At 36.5% G+C, this 18,262-nt stretch overlaps 1 protein-coding gene across 3 annotated transcripts in view; it reads right to left on the bottom strand.

The window, feature by feature from the left end:
* NCOR1 (nuclear receptor corepressor 1) overlaps positions 1-18,262 on the bottom strand; it is a 76,552-nt gene that overhangs the window by 33,214 nt on the left and 25,076 nt on the right. For all 3 annotated transcript variants that reach the window (XM_026055152.1, XM_026055153.1, XM_026055151.1), the window contains 10 exons: positions 17,851-17,907; positions 16,963-17,015; positions 16,290-16,356; positions 15,183-15,355; positions 13,031-13,121; positions 12,306-12,484; positions 11,780-11,834; positions 10,889-10,990; positions 2,933-3,063; positions 2,202-2,419 (listed from right to left, as the gene is read on the bottom strand). In XM_026055152.1, the coding sequence (XP_025910937.1) occupies positions 2,202-2,419; positions 2,933-3,063; positions 10,889-10,990; positions 11,780-11,834; positions 12,306-12,484; positions 13,031-13,121; positions 15,183-15,355; positions 16,290-16,356; positions 16,963-17,015; positions 17,851-17,907 (1,126 nt within the window). The remainder of the gene's footprint in view (positions 1-2,201; positions 2,420-2,932; positions 3,064-10,888; positions 10,991-11,779; positions 11,835-12,305; positions 12,485-13,030; positions 13,122-15,182; positions 15,356-16,289; positions 16,357-16,962; positions 17,016-17,850; positions 17,908-18,262) is intronic.

Below are 18,262 nucleotides of genomic sequence, written 5' to 3'. Positions count from 1 at the left end.
AGTAGGAGTCACATTCTCAGCAGAGCAAACTGTTCAACTGTTCTGCCTACAAAACTGCGTGATGATTAAATAACTGTCAAGACTTGCAAGTAACTAAGATTATTTACCATTAAAATTGTATTTAAGCTGCCAATAAGTACTATCAACCATTAAAAACAGCATGTGAAACATCAGGCATGCCAGTTGTGCCCTTTTTTTCCTCCATGTGATCCATTCTTTTCTATGTACCTAGCAGGCTTCCTTACATTAAGATAACATTGTAAGGCAAGCATGCTACATCCTTCCACAACCGCGAGGAACTTTCTGCACTTTAACTATCCATATTTTTGGCCTTCTAATAATAAATTTTCAGCGCATTGACTACAGCAGGGTCTGAAGAGGCAAAACTGATTCTCAGCTCTAATTTGACCTTGACCCTATAAGGCAGATATGGAGTTAACTCAGGGTAAAAGATGAATTAAACCAGTTTTCAAACACTCTTCAAGATTCAGAAATAAAGATACTGTAAGTGTCCCATTGTTTTTAATACAGTTCACAATTATCGGGGACTTCCTCAAAGGAAGTTCTGCACTTTTCTCCTAGTCCTATTTTGCTCATTTTCTGAGTCACTAATACACATGATCATTTATAAAAATAATTACTGTGAAGGATCTTGAGAGATTTTTCCAAGTTTTTTTCCCCCATCTTCTATTTTAAGTGCATCCATACTGTTGCAATGCATTGAACAGATGTCGTAATGCTGTACAAGATCAGAATATCATGGGAGAAAGGAAAAAGGAATTAAAACTGAAAAAAAGGAAAAAAATACACAGTCCAACATGGTATGAGCTAGTCCCACCATATTTCATTGACTACAGTGGAAAAAAATGAAATGGTTATTTATTGAGAAAGGGGTACCAAGAAATCTATTTATCTTATGTTCATTGAGTTTCCTATAATCCTCTAGATAAACAGAGACAAACAAAAAACAAGCAAACAAAAAAAAGAATAGTAAGTAAAAAGAAACATGAAACTAACTACGATCCAATGCAAAATACTTTTCATTCACTTTTCTGGATTTGATATCATTCTGTTCAAATTTCTGAATGGCATTAAGCTGCAATGGAGTTGGCTCTTCCAGGAAGAGAAACCTCTATTTATTTTTCATTGATCCGCCATTATGCATAGCGTGCAAGAAACTCTTCAAAAGCAGATGTTAGGTATAAGCAAGACCAGCCTTACTTCCATTAACAAGCAATACAAACAGAACACTATAAAGTGTCTGATCCACTACATCACTATTCTGGATTTTCCAAAAAATCCTGCAAAAAACCCTGTAAAACAAACAAACAAAACTAAAACCAAAAGTTATTACTGCCTCAGCCTAGTAGCTGGGAGGGGAAAAAAAAAAGCCATATCCACAGAACTAAAGGGTCTACTGCAGTCTCTGATGTTTACAGTTAAATGAACATCCTGTGTTGTTTATGATGTGCAGAATATTTGAGCAACAAGAGAGTTGTTACAAACTCTAGAAGAATTTCTGCCTGCAACTCCCCAGCTAAAGAGTTAAGAGTAACAGATTTTGCCACGGCACAGCACTACAGGAGAAAAAAATCCCATGCGGTCATGGATAATTATTTACTAACCACAAGGTATTCTGTTTGCTTGTGTTTCTGCACCACCACAGATTATGTCAGCCTTCTTAGAAATGCAGCCAGAGATAGTATACAATATTTTCTAACCATACATGCCAAGAAAGTAACATTTTTACTTTAAATAAATCCCCTGCCATCTAATGCAGAAACAAAAAAAGAAATTGTGAGGATCTATTCCCGATTACGAAACTCCCCAAAGTACTCAAATATCAGGCCTATTTATTTAGCAATAACCTCTGAGAGCTACAGCCTGTAAGTCAATCTGTGTCAAAGGTACTTGAATCAGATCCATCTTTAACCCTGCAAACTAAGAGAAAAAGTAATTACTGAAAGGCTCAATTGCCTTTTTCTTACATGGTTTTAACAGTCACCTGACTAGGTATATACTATTCATTTACATGCAAGAAGTTTAACAGAACCTAACACTCAAAGAATTGTAAGCAGGCTTAAGAATAAAGACATGATATTAAAAGAAACCCAAAGTGCAGGGCGTATGCAGAATACAGCCTTATGCCAGTGAAGTGCCGTACTACCAGATGGTCCCCAAGTGCCCTAAATGCTACTCACAAGGTTCTGGTGGTGGGGGGAGAGGGGGTGGTGGTTCTTCAGTGGCCGCAGCTGCAGCGGCATTTGCTTGTGCAGCTTCATTTGTCATCGATCTGGTGATCCTGCCCTTACGACGACCTTGACTATTGGCAGTTTTTCGGCCCCTAGGAGTGGCCTGCTCCCTTTCCTCCGTTTCCTCTGGTGCAACTTCAGTTTTGTCCTTTTCTTTGGTGTTCTCTCTGAGAATAGTTAAAAGCAATTCAGACACACTCTGAGAGCCATTAAAGGCAGATATTCCTGAAAACGGATGCAAAACCTGTGCATCAGATCTTACTTCCTGTTTTGACCTGAAGGAAAAAGGCCACTTCATAGTGAAATAGAGTTCACTTATTCCCCAAAAGTTAGAGCTGCTAGAGAATAACAGATACATGACATTATCAACTTCAAAGAAAATACAAACACTGTGACAAAACATCAAAAAACTCCCCACCAACAGCAAGATACAAAAAATGTCACATTATCAATAAAGTCCTCTGACTTTTTCACCAGTCTGATCAGTTCAGACAGACAAGGAAATTGGTATGTCAAAAAATGTAAGTACTTAATGCACAAGAGCAAACCGAAATAGGAACAATCTTTAGTCAAGATTTACTGTCAGGCTAACACCAATTTCATCTTGATCTTTGCAAAAAACTGCAAAAAAGTCACTGCAATCTAAAGGGAATTAATGCATTTTCAGTACATATACTTACTTAGATTCCTCCTTCTCATCCTTTTCCTCTTCATCTTTCTTTTCCTCCTCTTTTTTCTCTGTTTTTTCTGCTTTTTCCTCTTCTACTTTTTCTTCTACCTTTTCTTCTTGAGAAGGACGAGCAATTTGTTGCTGAAATGAAATGGTATTTACACACATTATAACAACTCGATTGTACGAAGCTGCAGCAACTTTTCCTCAGAGCAGCGCAAACGCTGATGCTACCTTACCCCCTGCCCAATAATATTTTAAGTTACAGTCACTGCATACCAGTCAGCATAACAGCAAAACGCCTCTGCCAGCAACTGGAACACCTATCTGCACCCTGAAATCATAACAACATGATCTTCCAGGCACATCTTCCAGACTTCAAAAGTCCCTTTTGCCACAAAATGCTCAATTTCTATATATTGACTGTATATCCTCAGTCCCTCTCAGTTTATTTTCACTTATGTTTCTTCTAGTCAACTGCCCTATTCAGATACTGTATTTTGTCTTATAAATCCCACGGAGGTACAGGCTGCTTCTGCAGAGGGAGCACAGAGGTGACACACACACACGTCTCTGCTCACAAGCCTGTGCTGCCGTAGGCCACATGGCATACCTTTATGTTAATTGGAAGTGATTCCTGCAATATGAGGCTTGAAAACGAACAGGGAAGTTTTAAACACGCTTAGAGAAGTCTGATCAACATCTTGCGTAGTAATGGTGTTGCTCCTCTCAAATTTTATTTTTAACGTTGCCCATTTTAGAATAGTGAAACATGATAGTTCACAACTTGGAAGCAGATGATCTTGTAGCATGAACACTATGACCACCTAAGCCACCTTCTCAAGGCTGTCACTAGTAGTAAGAAATATAAATATTCAAAAAAACTGAATCTCAAAATTCTTAGATTTAGGTTTCCAACTAATTTATGGAAGGAAAATTACAGTTTAGAAAGTCTTTTACTGTGGTCTTTATTGAGACTAGATTACGATTTTACAAGCATGTAAGTACTAACAAAAGACAAAGAAGTTACTATTAGCCTTTCTTATCCTATAGAGGACAGCACAAAATACTATTTATGTATTCCACGTTAAATGATTCTCACCCCTTATCTCTCAGAGCAATCTAGGTGATGACCACATGCAAGGGTATTCATTCTAGCAAGCAGTTAAGTTTGATTTAAACTATCCAGAAGATATGATCTACTTCAAAGGGGAATTAATGGAAGAAATTTCTGTTATTTAATATAATCACACAGAATTGTTCTCTTGTTGCTGTTCTCTTATTGCTGAACACAGGCTGTTCTCCCATTGCTACTAAAAAAAATAATAATAATTAAAGATATCTCCCAAAGATGTGAGAAGAATTTGTGGCATTGTTTTTACTATTCCTTACCACACCAAAAACCAAACTACCCTTGACATTCCCTGTTTGACTTTGCCGTTAGGAGGAGTCTAACATTAGACAAACTAAATATCGTGTGATGTTGTAAGAAAAGAGGACATGTGTCGATACAGAAGAAGTGTCTATTAAGAAAGAACCATCAGATGCGGCTATAGAAAAGACTTCCATAAGTTTTAAGGTCGTTATCTTCCTTATTGTGTTGCTTTCCAGCATTTTGCAGACTTAAGCTCTCAAAACTACTTTTCCAAGCTGTACTGGTGACAGTAAGGCAAAGTAAAATTGGCAATACAACTGATGCTTTGTAGTCTATACTGTGCTTGAACAGTGTTGCAAAGATACTTCTGGCATTCGTATGCATGCAACTACTAATTACACAAATAATTAAGTCTCATCCCTGAAAGTGTAGTGTGGAAAGAAATTCCCTTAAAATACAGAACCTCCTATAGTAAATATTTATTAGACTTAGTGTAGGATACTTCCACTTTGGAACCTGTTTAGTCACTATTATCCAGATTAAAAGCTGTTTAATGCAGCAGCACTCAACTTTGCGGCCCAGGCCTAAAACCTTCTTCAGCATGAAAAGGTGCCTAAAAACTGCTTTCTGCCATCCACAATGTTTTATTTGCACAAGTCCAAGACATCTGATGCTTTCCAACATTGCCGAATTTCTACTATGTCCACAGCTTGCCTGCAACTTTCTCCCTCTCTAGGTTAAAATAACAAGCAGTAGTTGACTGCCACTAAGTAAATCACATAATCCACTCCCCAAATTCCCAGAACTCCGACAAGAAGCAAACGGCAAATGAATGAATTCTCCTGATGGGCCCCGCAAGCCAGCAAACCCACATTAAGCATCTAGAGCTTAACTCATTATGCCCATTCACACTCAGTAATAACTGTAATAAGGTGATCTTTTAAGAGCCACAGTGGAATCCAGCCTTCTGTGCTAGACACCATATGACAAAAAGGGGAAAAAAAGCCTTATGCTGCACACTGGGTTATAGCAATCAAACTCCAGCGAAAGAAGTGCAGGGAGGAGGGAGGGGAAGAAAGAACTCTCCACCTCCTCTCTGAAAATACATAAAGTTATTTTAAATACATGATTACAGTTTAAGTTATGCCTTAAATGCATTTTCAAAAAAACATAAGGCCTGTAAAAGAGGGAGGGGAGGCAGATACAGCCAAATAGAGGAAACCATCCACAGGAGTTCTCACTGATGGAGCTTGAAAGGGTTAAACAAGCCACTTCAGTCAGTTCAAGCCAACCATTGAGCACTGCAACACCTAGATGCTGTTCACTCAGATTGGGTGTGTGCAGGGTTGAGGTGTTCCTTATTGGGCATTAGACTCTGCAAAACAACTTTAAATGCAAAATATTTGTAGTATTTGTGTAAAGCTACCTTTTATACAAATGCCTAAAGCACATTTGGCAATTTGAGGAAGGACAAAGACAGAGGTCTAGGAGATTACTGCTCAAGGACTGCATTAACCCAGATTTTCTAGTCCACTGAAAAATTCCTCAAAATATTTTATTTTATTTTTATTTTTTTAATAGAGAGGATCCTCCCTATAAGTGTAGCAGCAGGTGTCACTGTTTCATTAACAAAACTGAGGCTGGAAATAGTCATAAAAAGGACTTGTTTTTGACATTTTAATAATGTGAACTGGAGCAGAAGCCCCAAAGACTAACTGCTATCTACTATGTTGCTGCAAAATATTAGTATTTAAGATATTGGCATTACTTGGCTATCCCAAAAATTCCTTCAAACAAGATGTCAGATAGACAGGCCAAGGTAAATTATTTCCCTTGTGCTACACGGATTGGCCTGAAAAGCAAAGAGTTAAAACAAACTGCATTTTGAAAGAGTTTGATTTTTTTTTTTTTTTTTAAAGAAAAACTCTGTTTTACATATAACCTAACTACAAAATAGTTGCTGAGAATCAATCCTCTGCTCTCTTTGCCTGGCTAACTCAGCGCTCCAGTCTGTCAACAACAGGATTCTCTATCCCACAGCGAATTTATTTAACATGCATGATCAAAATAGGTCAAGGGCAGGTTAAACACAAACCTTCAAACAGCTGAAGCCTCAGTCAGCAACGTACCTGCACATTCATCTGTTGATTAAAACTTTTACTATCCAGGCAAGGGGACGGGCTTTAATTCAGGACAAGATTCAAAAGGACAAAAGCCACAAGAGCACCAACATCACACAGCTCTCGAGCAGAGGCTGCCTGACCCAGCAACGTGCTTATTCCAGGAAATTGTGTCATTCTGCCACTTAAGCTGCCTGCGGAAGAGCTCCCATCTCGCGGGGTCGGCCGAGGTCAGCCCCGGCGGGCGGCTCCATTGGCCCGCACGCAGCCCACCGAATTGCTGGGTAGTCACATCACCGCGCTGCACCACCTGCCGCCGGGGGCCGCCGGGCTGGGGCCGCCGGGCTGGGGCCGCGGGGCCGGCTGTGCCGCGCAAGCACGGCGGCAAGCGCGCCCCTTGCCGACTGCCGCTTTGCTGCCTGATTTCCAGTTACAACCGTTATTTACAGAGAGCCTACAATCAAAAAAAACAAGCAAGCAAGCAAACAACCCCCCCTCCTTCAAACACCGTTCAGTCCTTCAGCTAAATCAATAAACTGGATGCTTCAATGACTTATTTATAACAAAACCAATACAAACCCAGGAAATTCCTTTGCTCCGTAAACTCCTGATATCCGCTCACCAAACTAAGAGAACGACAACCCTCCCAGCGAGCTGCAGGCTGCTCTGCGCTCTTGTAGGTCCCTCCTATAGGCTGCCGGGAGCATTTTGCACTTCAAGAACCCTTTAAACTGTCCATTTTTGTGCCTCGGTAGCAGGCGCTTCATGTTTTTGTAATGCCCAAGGATCCACTGAGACGGACAAACCAGTTCAAAGAAACTACCAGACAGACAAAACTATTAGAATATCACTTCCAAGTAGCTGAAAATTTAAAGGCAGAGTTTGCTCTTATAGCTGCTCTTTTTTCTAGTACTATGTTAAAAACTTGCTCTCCATTTTAAAAGTCATTTTTGGTTTAAGACATACTAGTTGCCTCTGTGAGCACTCTGGAAGGGCTTCTGCAGCATTTCATAAAAACTATTTTCTAGACCTACTTAAGGACAAGAAGCTATTATAATGCAATAAGCCTTCCCTCACTTAGCTTTACATGCTTGTAACCTAAAAGCTTCCACTGGACCTCAAGTCAAGTTGTACGGACTAAAAACTTTTCTGAAGGATTTGAACAGCATTATCGCTATTAAAACCTCCTCCACTGCAATGCTCTACCTACGGGCCTTCTAATTTACAAAACTGTATGATTTAAGATTTTGTGCTGAAGCACCTGCTATTGGTATAAACACACCTTGGAGCAGCACATCATAAATCTTACAGATCTGGTGTTTGCCAAGCAGCAAGAAAGTTTCCGGTTGCTACTCAGAGATAGATAAAACATCAGCCTCAAGCCAGGCTGCGGCGGAGGAGGGAGAGCGGGGATGAACTACCTTCTGCGGCCAGAGGTGAAAGCTCTGCCGAGCAAGGCAGTTCAGCACGCCCAAGCTCCTCACAACTAGCCTGATGCATCTGCTACACGTGTAGCTAATTAATCATTAATAAAAGTGAGAAATGCAAATGAATACAATTTTGGTACTGTATGATTCCTTGTTACTAATTTTACTAATAAATAGCCTGTAACTACAATACTACTAAATTTAAGCTTGCAGGAAAGGTAACAGTGCCACATTTGGAATGTGCAGAGCTTTTCCCTCAAGTTTGCAGGTACATTTTAACATTCTTCAGATCTTTTAGAGTCTGACACATATCTACACCCTTGACATAGGGCGCACAAGTCTGTCAAGCAGTTGTTCATCACACAAAAAGCTCAGTGATCTGCTGTAGTACTTAATATGGATCAACGACTAGCAACTAAGACCTCCAACTCTGCTAAAATTCAAACAGCAAGTAATTTGAGTCCAATGAACAACTATAGCAAGTACTAAAGGGACAACTCATATCTGCAGTTATTTACATATAAATCAGTATTCACAGGAACGGTTACAAAGTCAGACAGAGCACCTTCCATTCCCTTTTACAGTTAACTAACTTCATGATTCTATATACCAGTGTACAAGGCAGTAATTAAAATCTTTCTAACTTATATGCATTATTCAAGAAAGATTCAAACAACTTATGGATTGAGAAAAATCTATGCAAATTTTGAATTCTACCAGTTCCAATATTCTCAAATTTAATGATCCTGAAAGACATTTAAATACACAGTTATGATCTTTGGAATACTTCAAAATTGAAGTTACATTCTGTTACAGCTCAGAAGCAGTTATGGCTCCTCACCTCTTAAAACAGCTGCAGCAGAACACCATATGGCAAAGATATTGCTCAGCATGAGTGCACTTCCTATGATCATGCCAATCTGATTTTATACTGGAATATGAAACTAAGCAACTTACAATGGCAGCATTATCTGTGTTTAGTTTTCATGGTGATTGTCTACGTATTTTGGACAAGTCTCATTTATTTCCATCTTCTTAGTATCTGTCATACACCCATAATTTAACTCAGAATCTTTTGCCATCACTAGTCACCCAACAATATCCTTTTCCTATTATAAGGTCCAACAGGATTTCTGGCAAAATACAGGATATGTTTCAAGTATTTTCTCCCATTACAGTAGTTAACAATTTGTGAGAGTAGAAGCTCCAATTAAATCCTTTGCATAATGAAAATGACCTCCTCCCAAGCAATCCATAATTTGTGTGGTAGAGAGAAATAAGCCTTTCTGTGACATGATCTCCTCCCTTAGAGTATCAGACCATAATTTAAAAGGCTTAAGTACAATAGCACTGTAGAAGTGCAAAGTGCTGACCATTCTTAGTAAACAGGACCAGCTTGTTAACTGAAGTGTTTGCAGGAATTTGCTTTTATATAAATAGCATATTCACTGACTCTCACAAAACTTACAATACTAGGAAAGAGGATTCACACGTTCCTTTCAGAAACGTGTTTGAGGCAAGGTGCCAATTTAACATGACTAAAAGTATTATGAATGTTGACATGTCAATGTGTTTCAAAATATGCAAGAATTACGAGAAAATTTGTTTCTAAAAAGGGCTAATGGCATGGCACAGATAGGAACAGTGCTTTGTGGAAAAAAGATTGTGCCCTGCAATGTTTTATTACAATAACTGCTTTAATAAACAGGTTAGTCCATCCCTGATGTTAAAAAAGTAGTTTCCTGCTTTTGTCTAATACTTAGAGCAGTCCCATTATTTGATATGTATTCAAGATATTCACTGCAACTCATGCAGCGTGTCTAGACCCTAAATTTAGGGTCTAGATAAGTCACTGTTCTACAGTTTAATCCAGGTTTGTGCAGTCACAATACCTCAAAAGTCTTAACAGGTTGTGGGTTTTGTTTTTTTGGTTTTTTTTTTTTTAGTATCACTGTTAGGATATGCCTAATTCTGATTACCCATAACTTTTCAGATTTTAAGGTCTTTTACTTTCAATTATTCCATAATTATGGATTTCCAAAACCCTGAATTTGATAGGAACCTCCCCAACCCTACCTCTGCCACAGCTTCAGCTCCAACAAAGCACTGGATATTTCTTCAGCACATTGGATCTACCCCTATTTCTAGCTGTTAAGGATACAAAATTCAAAATATCTGCAGGCTTGGTCTTTACATTTAGTACTCTGTTCATGTGCTTTATTTAATATATGACTTTCTTTCCTAATCTAATTACTGACATATCTTTCATTATATTTCCAGTACTTCCTAAATGTCCATTAGGTGCAAGGGAAAATCAGAATGAGAAGAGCAAGAAATATATTCAGCAAATACACAGCACTCTTCCCACTTTCTAAAAAAAAGTTTCTTAAATTTTCTTTGATTTCCAATTTCCACATCGACCCTGGTAGCCCAAACATATTTATTCCTCATAATACACTGTTCTTTTCCTCTTCAAAGACTTCCAAAACTTCCAAATGAATTCCTGAATCAGCAGAACTTTAAATTTGCATGCATTAAATTGGTCTCTTTCTTCTTGCTATTAAGTTCCAGTTTGACTTTGAGCCTGACCACCAAATAAAGACCACCATTAATTTCTGCTTTTTGACAAACACTGACATTATGAAGTGATTATATCTTTTCCACTGCAAGTCACATGCTCTGCCTAGTTTCTGCTGGCTCTACCATAGGATTAATGATGGATGTGACCTCAATGTCTATGGCAGGGTCCCCAAATAAAATGAGTAGAGTAGTCCTATTAAAATTCACAAATGTGCACAGGAAGAAGATACTCTACAGAATTAAAAATAAACTAACCAAAACCACTCTTGATGCCAAGAAGCTATTCTTAGATTTAAAAATGGCAAAAATGCAGTAAAGGAAAAAGAATTATTCTTCCTTCCTCCCCTCCCCCCCCACTCTGCTTCATGCATACAATATACTTGCTTGCTATATAGGATATTATAGACAGTTGTAAATATGAAGCAATAAAATAATGACATTCAAGTGACACAAACTTAAAATACCTGGTTTCTTCCTCTACGTTTACCATAATTCCTTCGCACAAGGGCTTTATAATTCTCATTTTTCTTGGTCAAATAATAATACAATACACAGTCAGGAACATTCTGAAGAGAAAAAGCAAGAAAAAAAATTAGTTTTTACTCATACAAAAAATATTTTTTTAGTATTTAATCTCCTTCAACACTTGAAACTGTTCATCCCCTAGACTAAAACAAAACGACTATATTGGAATTGTTTGCTCAGTAGGGAAGTGAATTCACACACAGTTATAACAATAAAACCATGCATAAAATTATACAGTGTTAAACACAACGATCTTGTATTTAAAATATCCCTCAGCTACTTCAGTCTGCATGCTTTAATCTATACCGGACAACTTGCAGGTGTGAAAGCTTCTATTTACCATAAAAGCCATAAGTATCCAAGAAGCTCTATTGTAAGTCTGAACAAATCCTATTTCTCTATTTTTTAAACAAGCTCTGCAAAATCAGCTCTGACTGATTCAGCCAGCAGTAGGATCCCATTGACTTGAAAGGCGCAGGTAAGGTTCCTTAGAGTTAGCACAGTGGCTCAGCAAAGCCAGTCATATCATTATCTAAACAGTGAGATGGTTAAAGAAGCTTACCTGCTTCAAAAAGAAAATAAGATCAAAACTAAATAAAGTGCTATTTCTTTTACTGCTGTCAGAAGTGCCATTTTACTAAGTCTTGTTAGATGTTTGCATGCACCAATTGTGTTACTGATCAAGTATTATTACATCCTGTCATGGCAGTAACTTTTTTTTGGAATTACAAATTTTTTCAAGAAGAAAAAATGTTGTTGGGATAAGTGACTTACATTTGGAAAGTTAGGGATCCCACCCTAGGCTCTACTTATATTAACATAGGTCTTACCTTTCGTTCCAGGTAGGAAGCAATTAGACCAAAGTTCTTGGGATGTTGGACAAACCTTTTATAAATCAGAAATTATTTAAGTTTGACAACATAATTCATGATCAAAGCAGCAAAGCAGTCTTCCAAACAATCTGTTCTATCAGCAAGCCGTTGATTTCCACAACTGAAGTTAGACTAAAAAGGCTAGTTTTTAAATTATGCACATTTAAAACTATCTAAACACTTAAAACTAGCTATTGATTAATATAATGAGAAGGTACACCTGCTCTTCTCATTTTAATCTTACCGGAAAACTAAGCACTTTAGAGAATTTCCTATCTAAGGACTAAATGCACGTGCAGTCTACTCAGTTGAAAAATAAATGCAGAAGTCTAAAACTTTTGCAGTATTTCATTCATCCAGCTGAGAATGTTATCAAATATTATTGCATAAAAACTTTAGCACTCCTGATTTAACTGATGTTCACTATGGACTTAGGTGTTTAGCTGTTGTTTGCAATATAATAAAAGACAAGAAAGCCCATTACTTTTCCTTAAAAATCTCTTTCTCATGGTCGGTCCAGACATTCATGAACTGTCTGTCTTTATAAACTTTCATGGGATCCTCCATCAGACCATTCATATTAATAAACTTTACTCGTCTTTGTTCTGCATCAAACATCATGGGAGGAATGACAGAGAGCTGACGCATTTGTTTTTCATTGTTCTGCAGGCAAAGAATAAAGAGAAAGCAAATAATAAGAAGAGCTGCTACTAATGTTTATAGTTCTTGAATTAAAACAACCCTTCAAATCACCACCATCACATACATTTACTACTAGTTTAAAACATCTTTTTGTCCATTACTTAACTCTTCTAGAAGTTGTTGCTATCCCAATGAACATTTACACAATCAACTAAAGGAAAAAGAAATAGTGTCACACATTACGAAAAATTAAAACAGTCCAGAGTTTTAGAAAGGAAGAGTTTTCACATATTTCTTAGAGCTGTAAAAAACCTAGATTGTAGCAAGTGTACAATGAGCACTGACATACCAGAAGAATGTAGGTTGGATGTGACCAGAAACTACAACCCTTGAAAGAAATGTATGTTAGACCTGTTTCAAGACAAAGTTCTCATAGACTCTCTCAAACCAGCCCAAAAAAACTGTCTTATCAAAAAAGCAAACTCTAAAAGAGACTTTTCACTGCCAGTAAAAGGATATTGAGTCATTTGTTGTGTTTCTATATCAAAGTATAGACAGTAGCCTCACCTCCTGCTCAGAAAGTCCATCAATGATTTCAGAAATCTCATGTTCACTTCTAGCAATAGTTGCTGAAAGTCCAGCCCCTCTTTGACCAACTCTAAAATTAAGGGAAAGAAGTAGTAAGGATAAAGTGAAAAACAACTATATTTTCACATTTTGTACACAACAATGACAATCTTCAGAAGTCTTTAAAATAGTGTTACCTGCCTCCCAAATTAGTTAATTTGGGTTGCTCTTTCTTAAGTAGTCTCAGAATACAAACTTTGTTTACATACTGCAATTTTAAATAACTTCCTGGTCTTACAGGTGAACTTTCAAAGCTCAGCAAGGACAGCATGCTTGAGTCAACATCAGAAAAGGAGTGTTACCGATGATTCCATTTGCAAGCAGTTTTTTTAGATATATTAATATACCTCTACTAAATATGAGAAACATTCATCAGTGGCACAAAATTTATCATCTTAATTAGTACAACTGACACTATGAAACACAGCTTTTTTGGTTTATTTTTTCAAAGATATAAATTCAGTCAAGTTACCAATATAGCACAGAGACTTATTCCAACAAAAGAAAAATTTTAACTTTTGAATTGATGGGGAGAGAAATAACTTAGAAGAATTTTCAGCTGATGATCTTTAAACTTAAGAACATCATAGCAATATCTTACAGCATGTCGGTCCTTAACAAACCATTTCAGAGATAAAAATCACTGATAATTAGAGAGACAAAATATCCTCAGAGCCTTCATTTGCTCAAGGATTTTACTGAATCGGTCAATTTGCATAAAATCTGACAAAACCCCTTAGTATTTACATGGCAATACCATTACAAGCACAGCTATAGACAAAGATCCCATTGCACTAGACAACATAAATGTAACAAACAGGGACAGTCCCTTCCCAAGTAGCCTACAATTACAAAGACAAGAAATATTCTTAAAGTAAATGTTTTAATAGATAGAAATGCTCTTTCCATTCTAACAAGTTATTTTCCCTCTTTTCTTGATCCACAGAAGCCAGCTCTGGTGGCCTTCATGACATATTGCTAACTATTTGCTTTTCCCATGTTTTCTGAAGTAATGGGATTTAGATGGATGGTTAGAAGAGATAGTGAGATGAAATCTTTATGGGGCTTGAGCTCTCAAAGGTGTATTAAAATCATTTCAAACAGAGACTTAGATAAACAGATTTGAACACAACTGAATCAAACTTGACCTGATTCTTATTTCAAGCTTTACCTACAGTACTGTAGATAAAGTGAATCCTCAAATGGATTGCACTTTATTCATCTTAAAATTCTTTGTACAGTTTGCCTTTAACACATCTGATAAATTAAAATTAAACAATAGGGACTTCATTGTAGTACTTTACATACATCAAAACCAAAATTATCTGGAATAAAACCTACATGGCAAGTTCAAGAAAAGATCACTCAAGTTGTTAATTAAAAAAAATTTTTTTTTTAAATCAAGTGATTTTTGACTTTGTAGTCCAATGTATATAGGGATGATGAAACAAAAGAATAATACAGACAGTGACAGAAAAATATTAAGTATAAATTAGTTTGTAGGCCAAAAGTGAGCATGCTGATATGAAGCTGAAGCTCCAATTGCTTAAATTAAGTCCAATTCAACAAACCACTTTACACACCTGAATAACTTCATTCATATAGTCTCACTGAGCATCACAACCTAACTACCCTTTGCTAATTAGCCATTTTTCTATGTTGCTCATGGCAAACATGAGTTTTGATGGGAGATGTAGGGGTGAGGGATGGGGAAGAACAATTTGGGTATCAGTAAAGAAGCTGAAGAAGACAAACTGATGAGGCTAGCACTGCTGACAAAGCTGTCACTGAGGGACAGGAAAGGGCGAGATGCAAGACAGCAGATAGACAAGAAGGAAGGACAGTTATGAAGGTCCTTAGGATGTGAAGTGAAACTTGAGCTCGATGTCATGAAACACAGTGAACAATGTACTTAGTTACAGAACCAAGGAACATTTTATTTTGTACTATATGTTACACCAATACTCTTTTTCAGGAATAAGTTGATGAACATAAAACTTACTGTTAAGCTGAACCACTTTTATTAGAAATAATTTTAAAAATTAAGTTGTAAGAATTATTTTAAAGGAATATCAGAAATCCATGGTAATACCTTTGAAATCGTTCTTGCTGTTCTCTTTGCTTCCGGATTTCTGGAAACTGTTTTTCATAGTACTCTCTTGTTTTGCTCTCCTTCGCTTTCCTGCGTGGATTATTTTCTATCCTGTCTACTTTTTTCTCCCATGCCTCCATCAGTTGATCATAACGTTGACAGATTTTCTGTTCCTGTTGAATTCCAAAAGTACACCTTGAGCTAAACACAAATATACTCTGTGATCAGTACCCCTAACAGAAGTAGGCTTTGGGGATGAATACACAGATTTTTCCTGCTCTAGTGGCTTTTCATTTTGATTATGACATAAAGCCATGTAGGTTTCAACTATTCCACACTTAATTCTTTACTTGACACATCACAGTGGTATTTGGTTAATTATTACTATTGTCTTCCAGAAATCTCACATCTTCTGGAACCGGGCTTTATTTATGTTTTTAACCAACAGGATGGGACTGGAATAATTGCAATATGCCCCCAATCTCAGTATTCAGGAGCTATTTCTACAAAAAAAGACTAGGACCTTAAGAAGAAAATACTTCACTACATTTTCATGGTGAATCTTCATATTTGATGTTTGACTTGCTTTTCTTAATAATGAAACATTCTTTCAGACCTTTATGATCTTGTAAGCCACTTGATACAATAGCATGCAAGAGAAAGCATTAAGTCAGTTAGCATTGATATCTAGCACACACACATTTGATTAAAAATGCTGTCAGACTTAAGAACTGGAGATCTGTCCCACTTTCTTTTAGATACTATAGCTACTATACAAGGAAAGAAGTTCAAAGAGAGGCCAGGCATGACAGTTAAGGACTTTCACTGGGTCTCTTCCATTCATACTCTTAAGAAAAGAAAAGAAAGAAAGAAAAAGAATAGTCTCATCCTTACTGCACTTTTAGATAGTTTTCAGTCAAATCATTAGCAAGTCAAAGTTATAAACCTGCAGTTTATTTCCCAAGAAACAAGTAAATGGAATTTTAGTTTAAGATCTTATTTTTCTAATCAATTGGATTTACATAATACATTTGGGAATGTATGTCAAGGATACATACAGAAAACCAACAATGAGCTCTTTTTTTTACAAAAATATGGTAGCATTACCCGTTGTTTTCTTGCATGATTTCTTCTTTTAAAAAATAGTATTAGCTTTTTCCTCATCACCTGGTTTCTGGAAAACAAAATTGGAAAAAATGTGAACTGCACAAGATTCAAGAACTTCAAAGCTACTGAAAAAAACCATATGGATTCTAGATGCCAAATGGTTATTATTAAACACATTTTCAGGGGAAGAAAATGGAGAGAAAATTCCTAATGGAACAGTCACTTAACTAATACCATATTTTATCTGAGCAAGAATATTCTTGAAGATGGTTGGAGTAAAGAAGAGAGAGACAAAAGCTTCCATCTTCAAGCTAGGTGTTCTTCCTCCCTGCTAGAGGGATAATATGCCAAAATGACTGTAAGCCTTACCAAACTTAAAATAACTTAAAATATATATATTTCTAAATAACCTAAAAATAGGGTTTATGACTTGCTTTTAAGTTACGATGAAAAGTTATTGTTTCCCTTTGCCTTAAGTAGATATAGTTCATGTCTTGAACCACTGTTGTACAGAATAAAAATCTGACGATTACATGGACTGGAAGCTTTTAAATATGGTTAGAATATACAGGTCATATTTTGAAATAATAGCAATCAGAGAAAATAAGATTTGTTTTAGAATAGTAAATGTTTAAGTCTAAACACCTTAAATGGCAAGATATTAAGTACTTACGTTTTGATGTTTTCATGGTAGACCTTTGTGTCTGATGGTTGGTTGTAAAGTGGCTACAATTTTGGATTAAAAAAAAAAATAATAAATTTAGTACTTTCAATGCATATAATTCTAAAAGTATATGGAATATCTTTAATAATATTGAAATATTATGCCAACAGTGCAGGGAACCTGTGAGATGCAGCAATCTGAAGTGACTTAAAGTTTTAAATATTCAAACACTTGAAGCAAAGATTTCATTACTTAAAAATAGACCATTCTAACTCTAAAAATAGACCATTTTAACTACTTATGTATCTAAATGAATTTTAGATTTTTTCTTATTTCAAATCTGTTCTTTCTCAAAAAGATTCAAATCTATTTTAAAAGTTGGACTAAAACAGCCAATCAGATCACTTAAGTCCTAATTTTTAGCACATTTAAACACACACTAACAAATATTTATGAAAATCAGATTCCACAAACTTAATTGCATTCTTTGGCATTCTGCAGTATTACAGATGAATGTACAGATGAATGCATCTTTTACTTGAAAGATGCTTTTTAAATGCATTGTTTGTAACTTCAGGGGGATAGGAGAACAATACATACATTGAATCTACACTTTCTCATGTCTAGCTACACTACCTGATCCCGCTATTTAATACTTGAGACACTCAAACAGCTCCTAGTTTCAGAAATGGACAGGCACAGGAGCTCAAAACTAATGTAAATAGTCAGGCACCAAGGGAAAAAAAAAAGGTTTTATGCCCTCAAACAAAAAGATTAAGTCACCATACAATGTTCTTTTATACATTAGCATCCAACTACATCTGTTTACCACAACGGAACTACAGATGTGGAAAGCAACACTGGCAACAGAGAAAATGAAACAAAGCAAAAACTTACCAGTTCAACTTTTGGACCAAGACCTTCAAAAATCTTGTGAGCTTCCTCTGCTTTTTTCTGTAAATAAGATTTGTTTTGCATAAAATCAATTGGAGTTAGTGTGTCTAAAGTATATTTGAAATCTTTCACTTAGGCCAACTGCTAAACCCCTGCGTGACCACATATGTCCTTCTTAACCTATTTCTGCAACGTTGCCTCTGCAAATCACAAAACCTGTACCTGAACTTTGCAGTTACTACTTTGATTTCCATGTATTTAAGTTGAGAGATAGTATAAGCAGGACCTGACCTTCTCCATGCTTCAAAAAGAACACGCGCTAAAACATAACATGGCAAATAATTAAGAGGAAGATAGGTGTCCAACGCTATGAAGTACAGCTTTGAAAAATGGAATTGACAGACAAAAATTCTCC

This window comes from Apteryx rowi, unplaced genomic scaffold, assembly GCF_003343035.1.
Source record: "Apteryx rowi isolate R43461 unplaced genomic scaffold, aptRow1 scaffold_99, whole genome shotgun sequence".
Classification (NCBI taxonomy): domain Eukaryota; kingdom Metazoa; phylum Chordata; class Aves; order Apterygiformes; family Apterygidae; genus Apteryx; species Apteryx rowi.
Note: the sequence above shows the minus strand (reverse complement) of the source record. Positions and strands in the feature narration are given on the sequence as shown.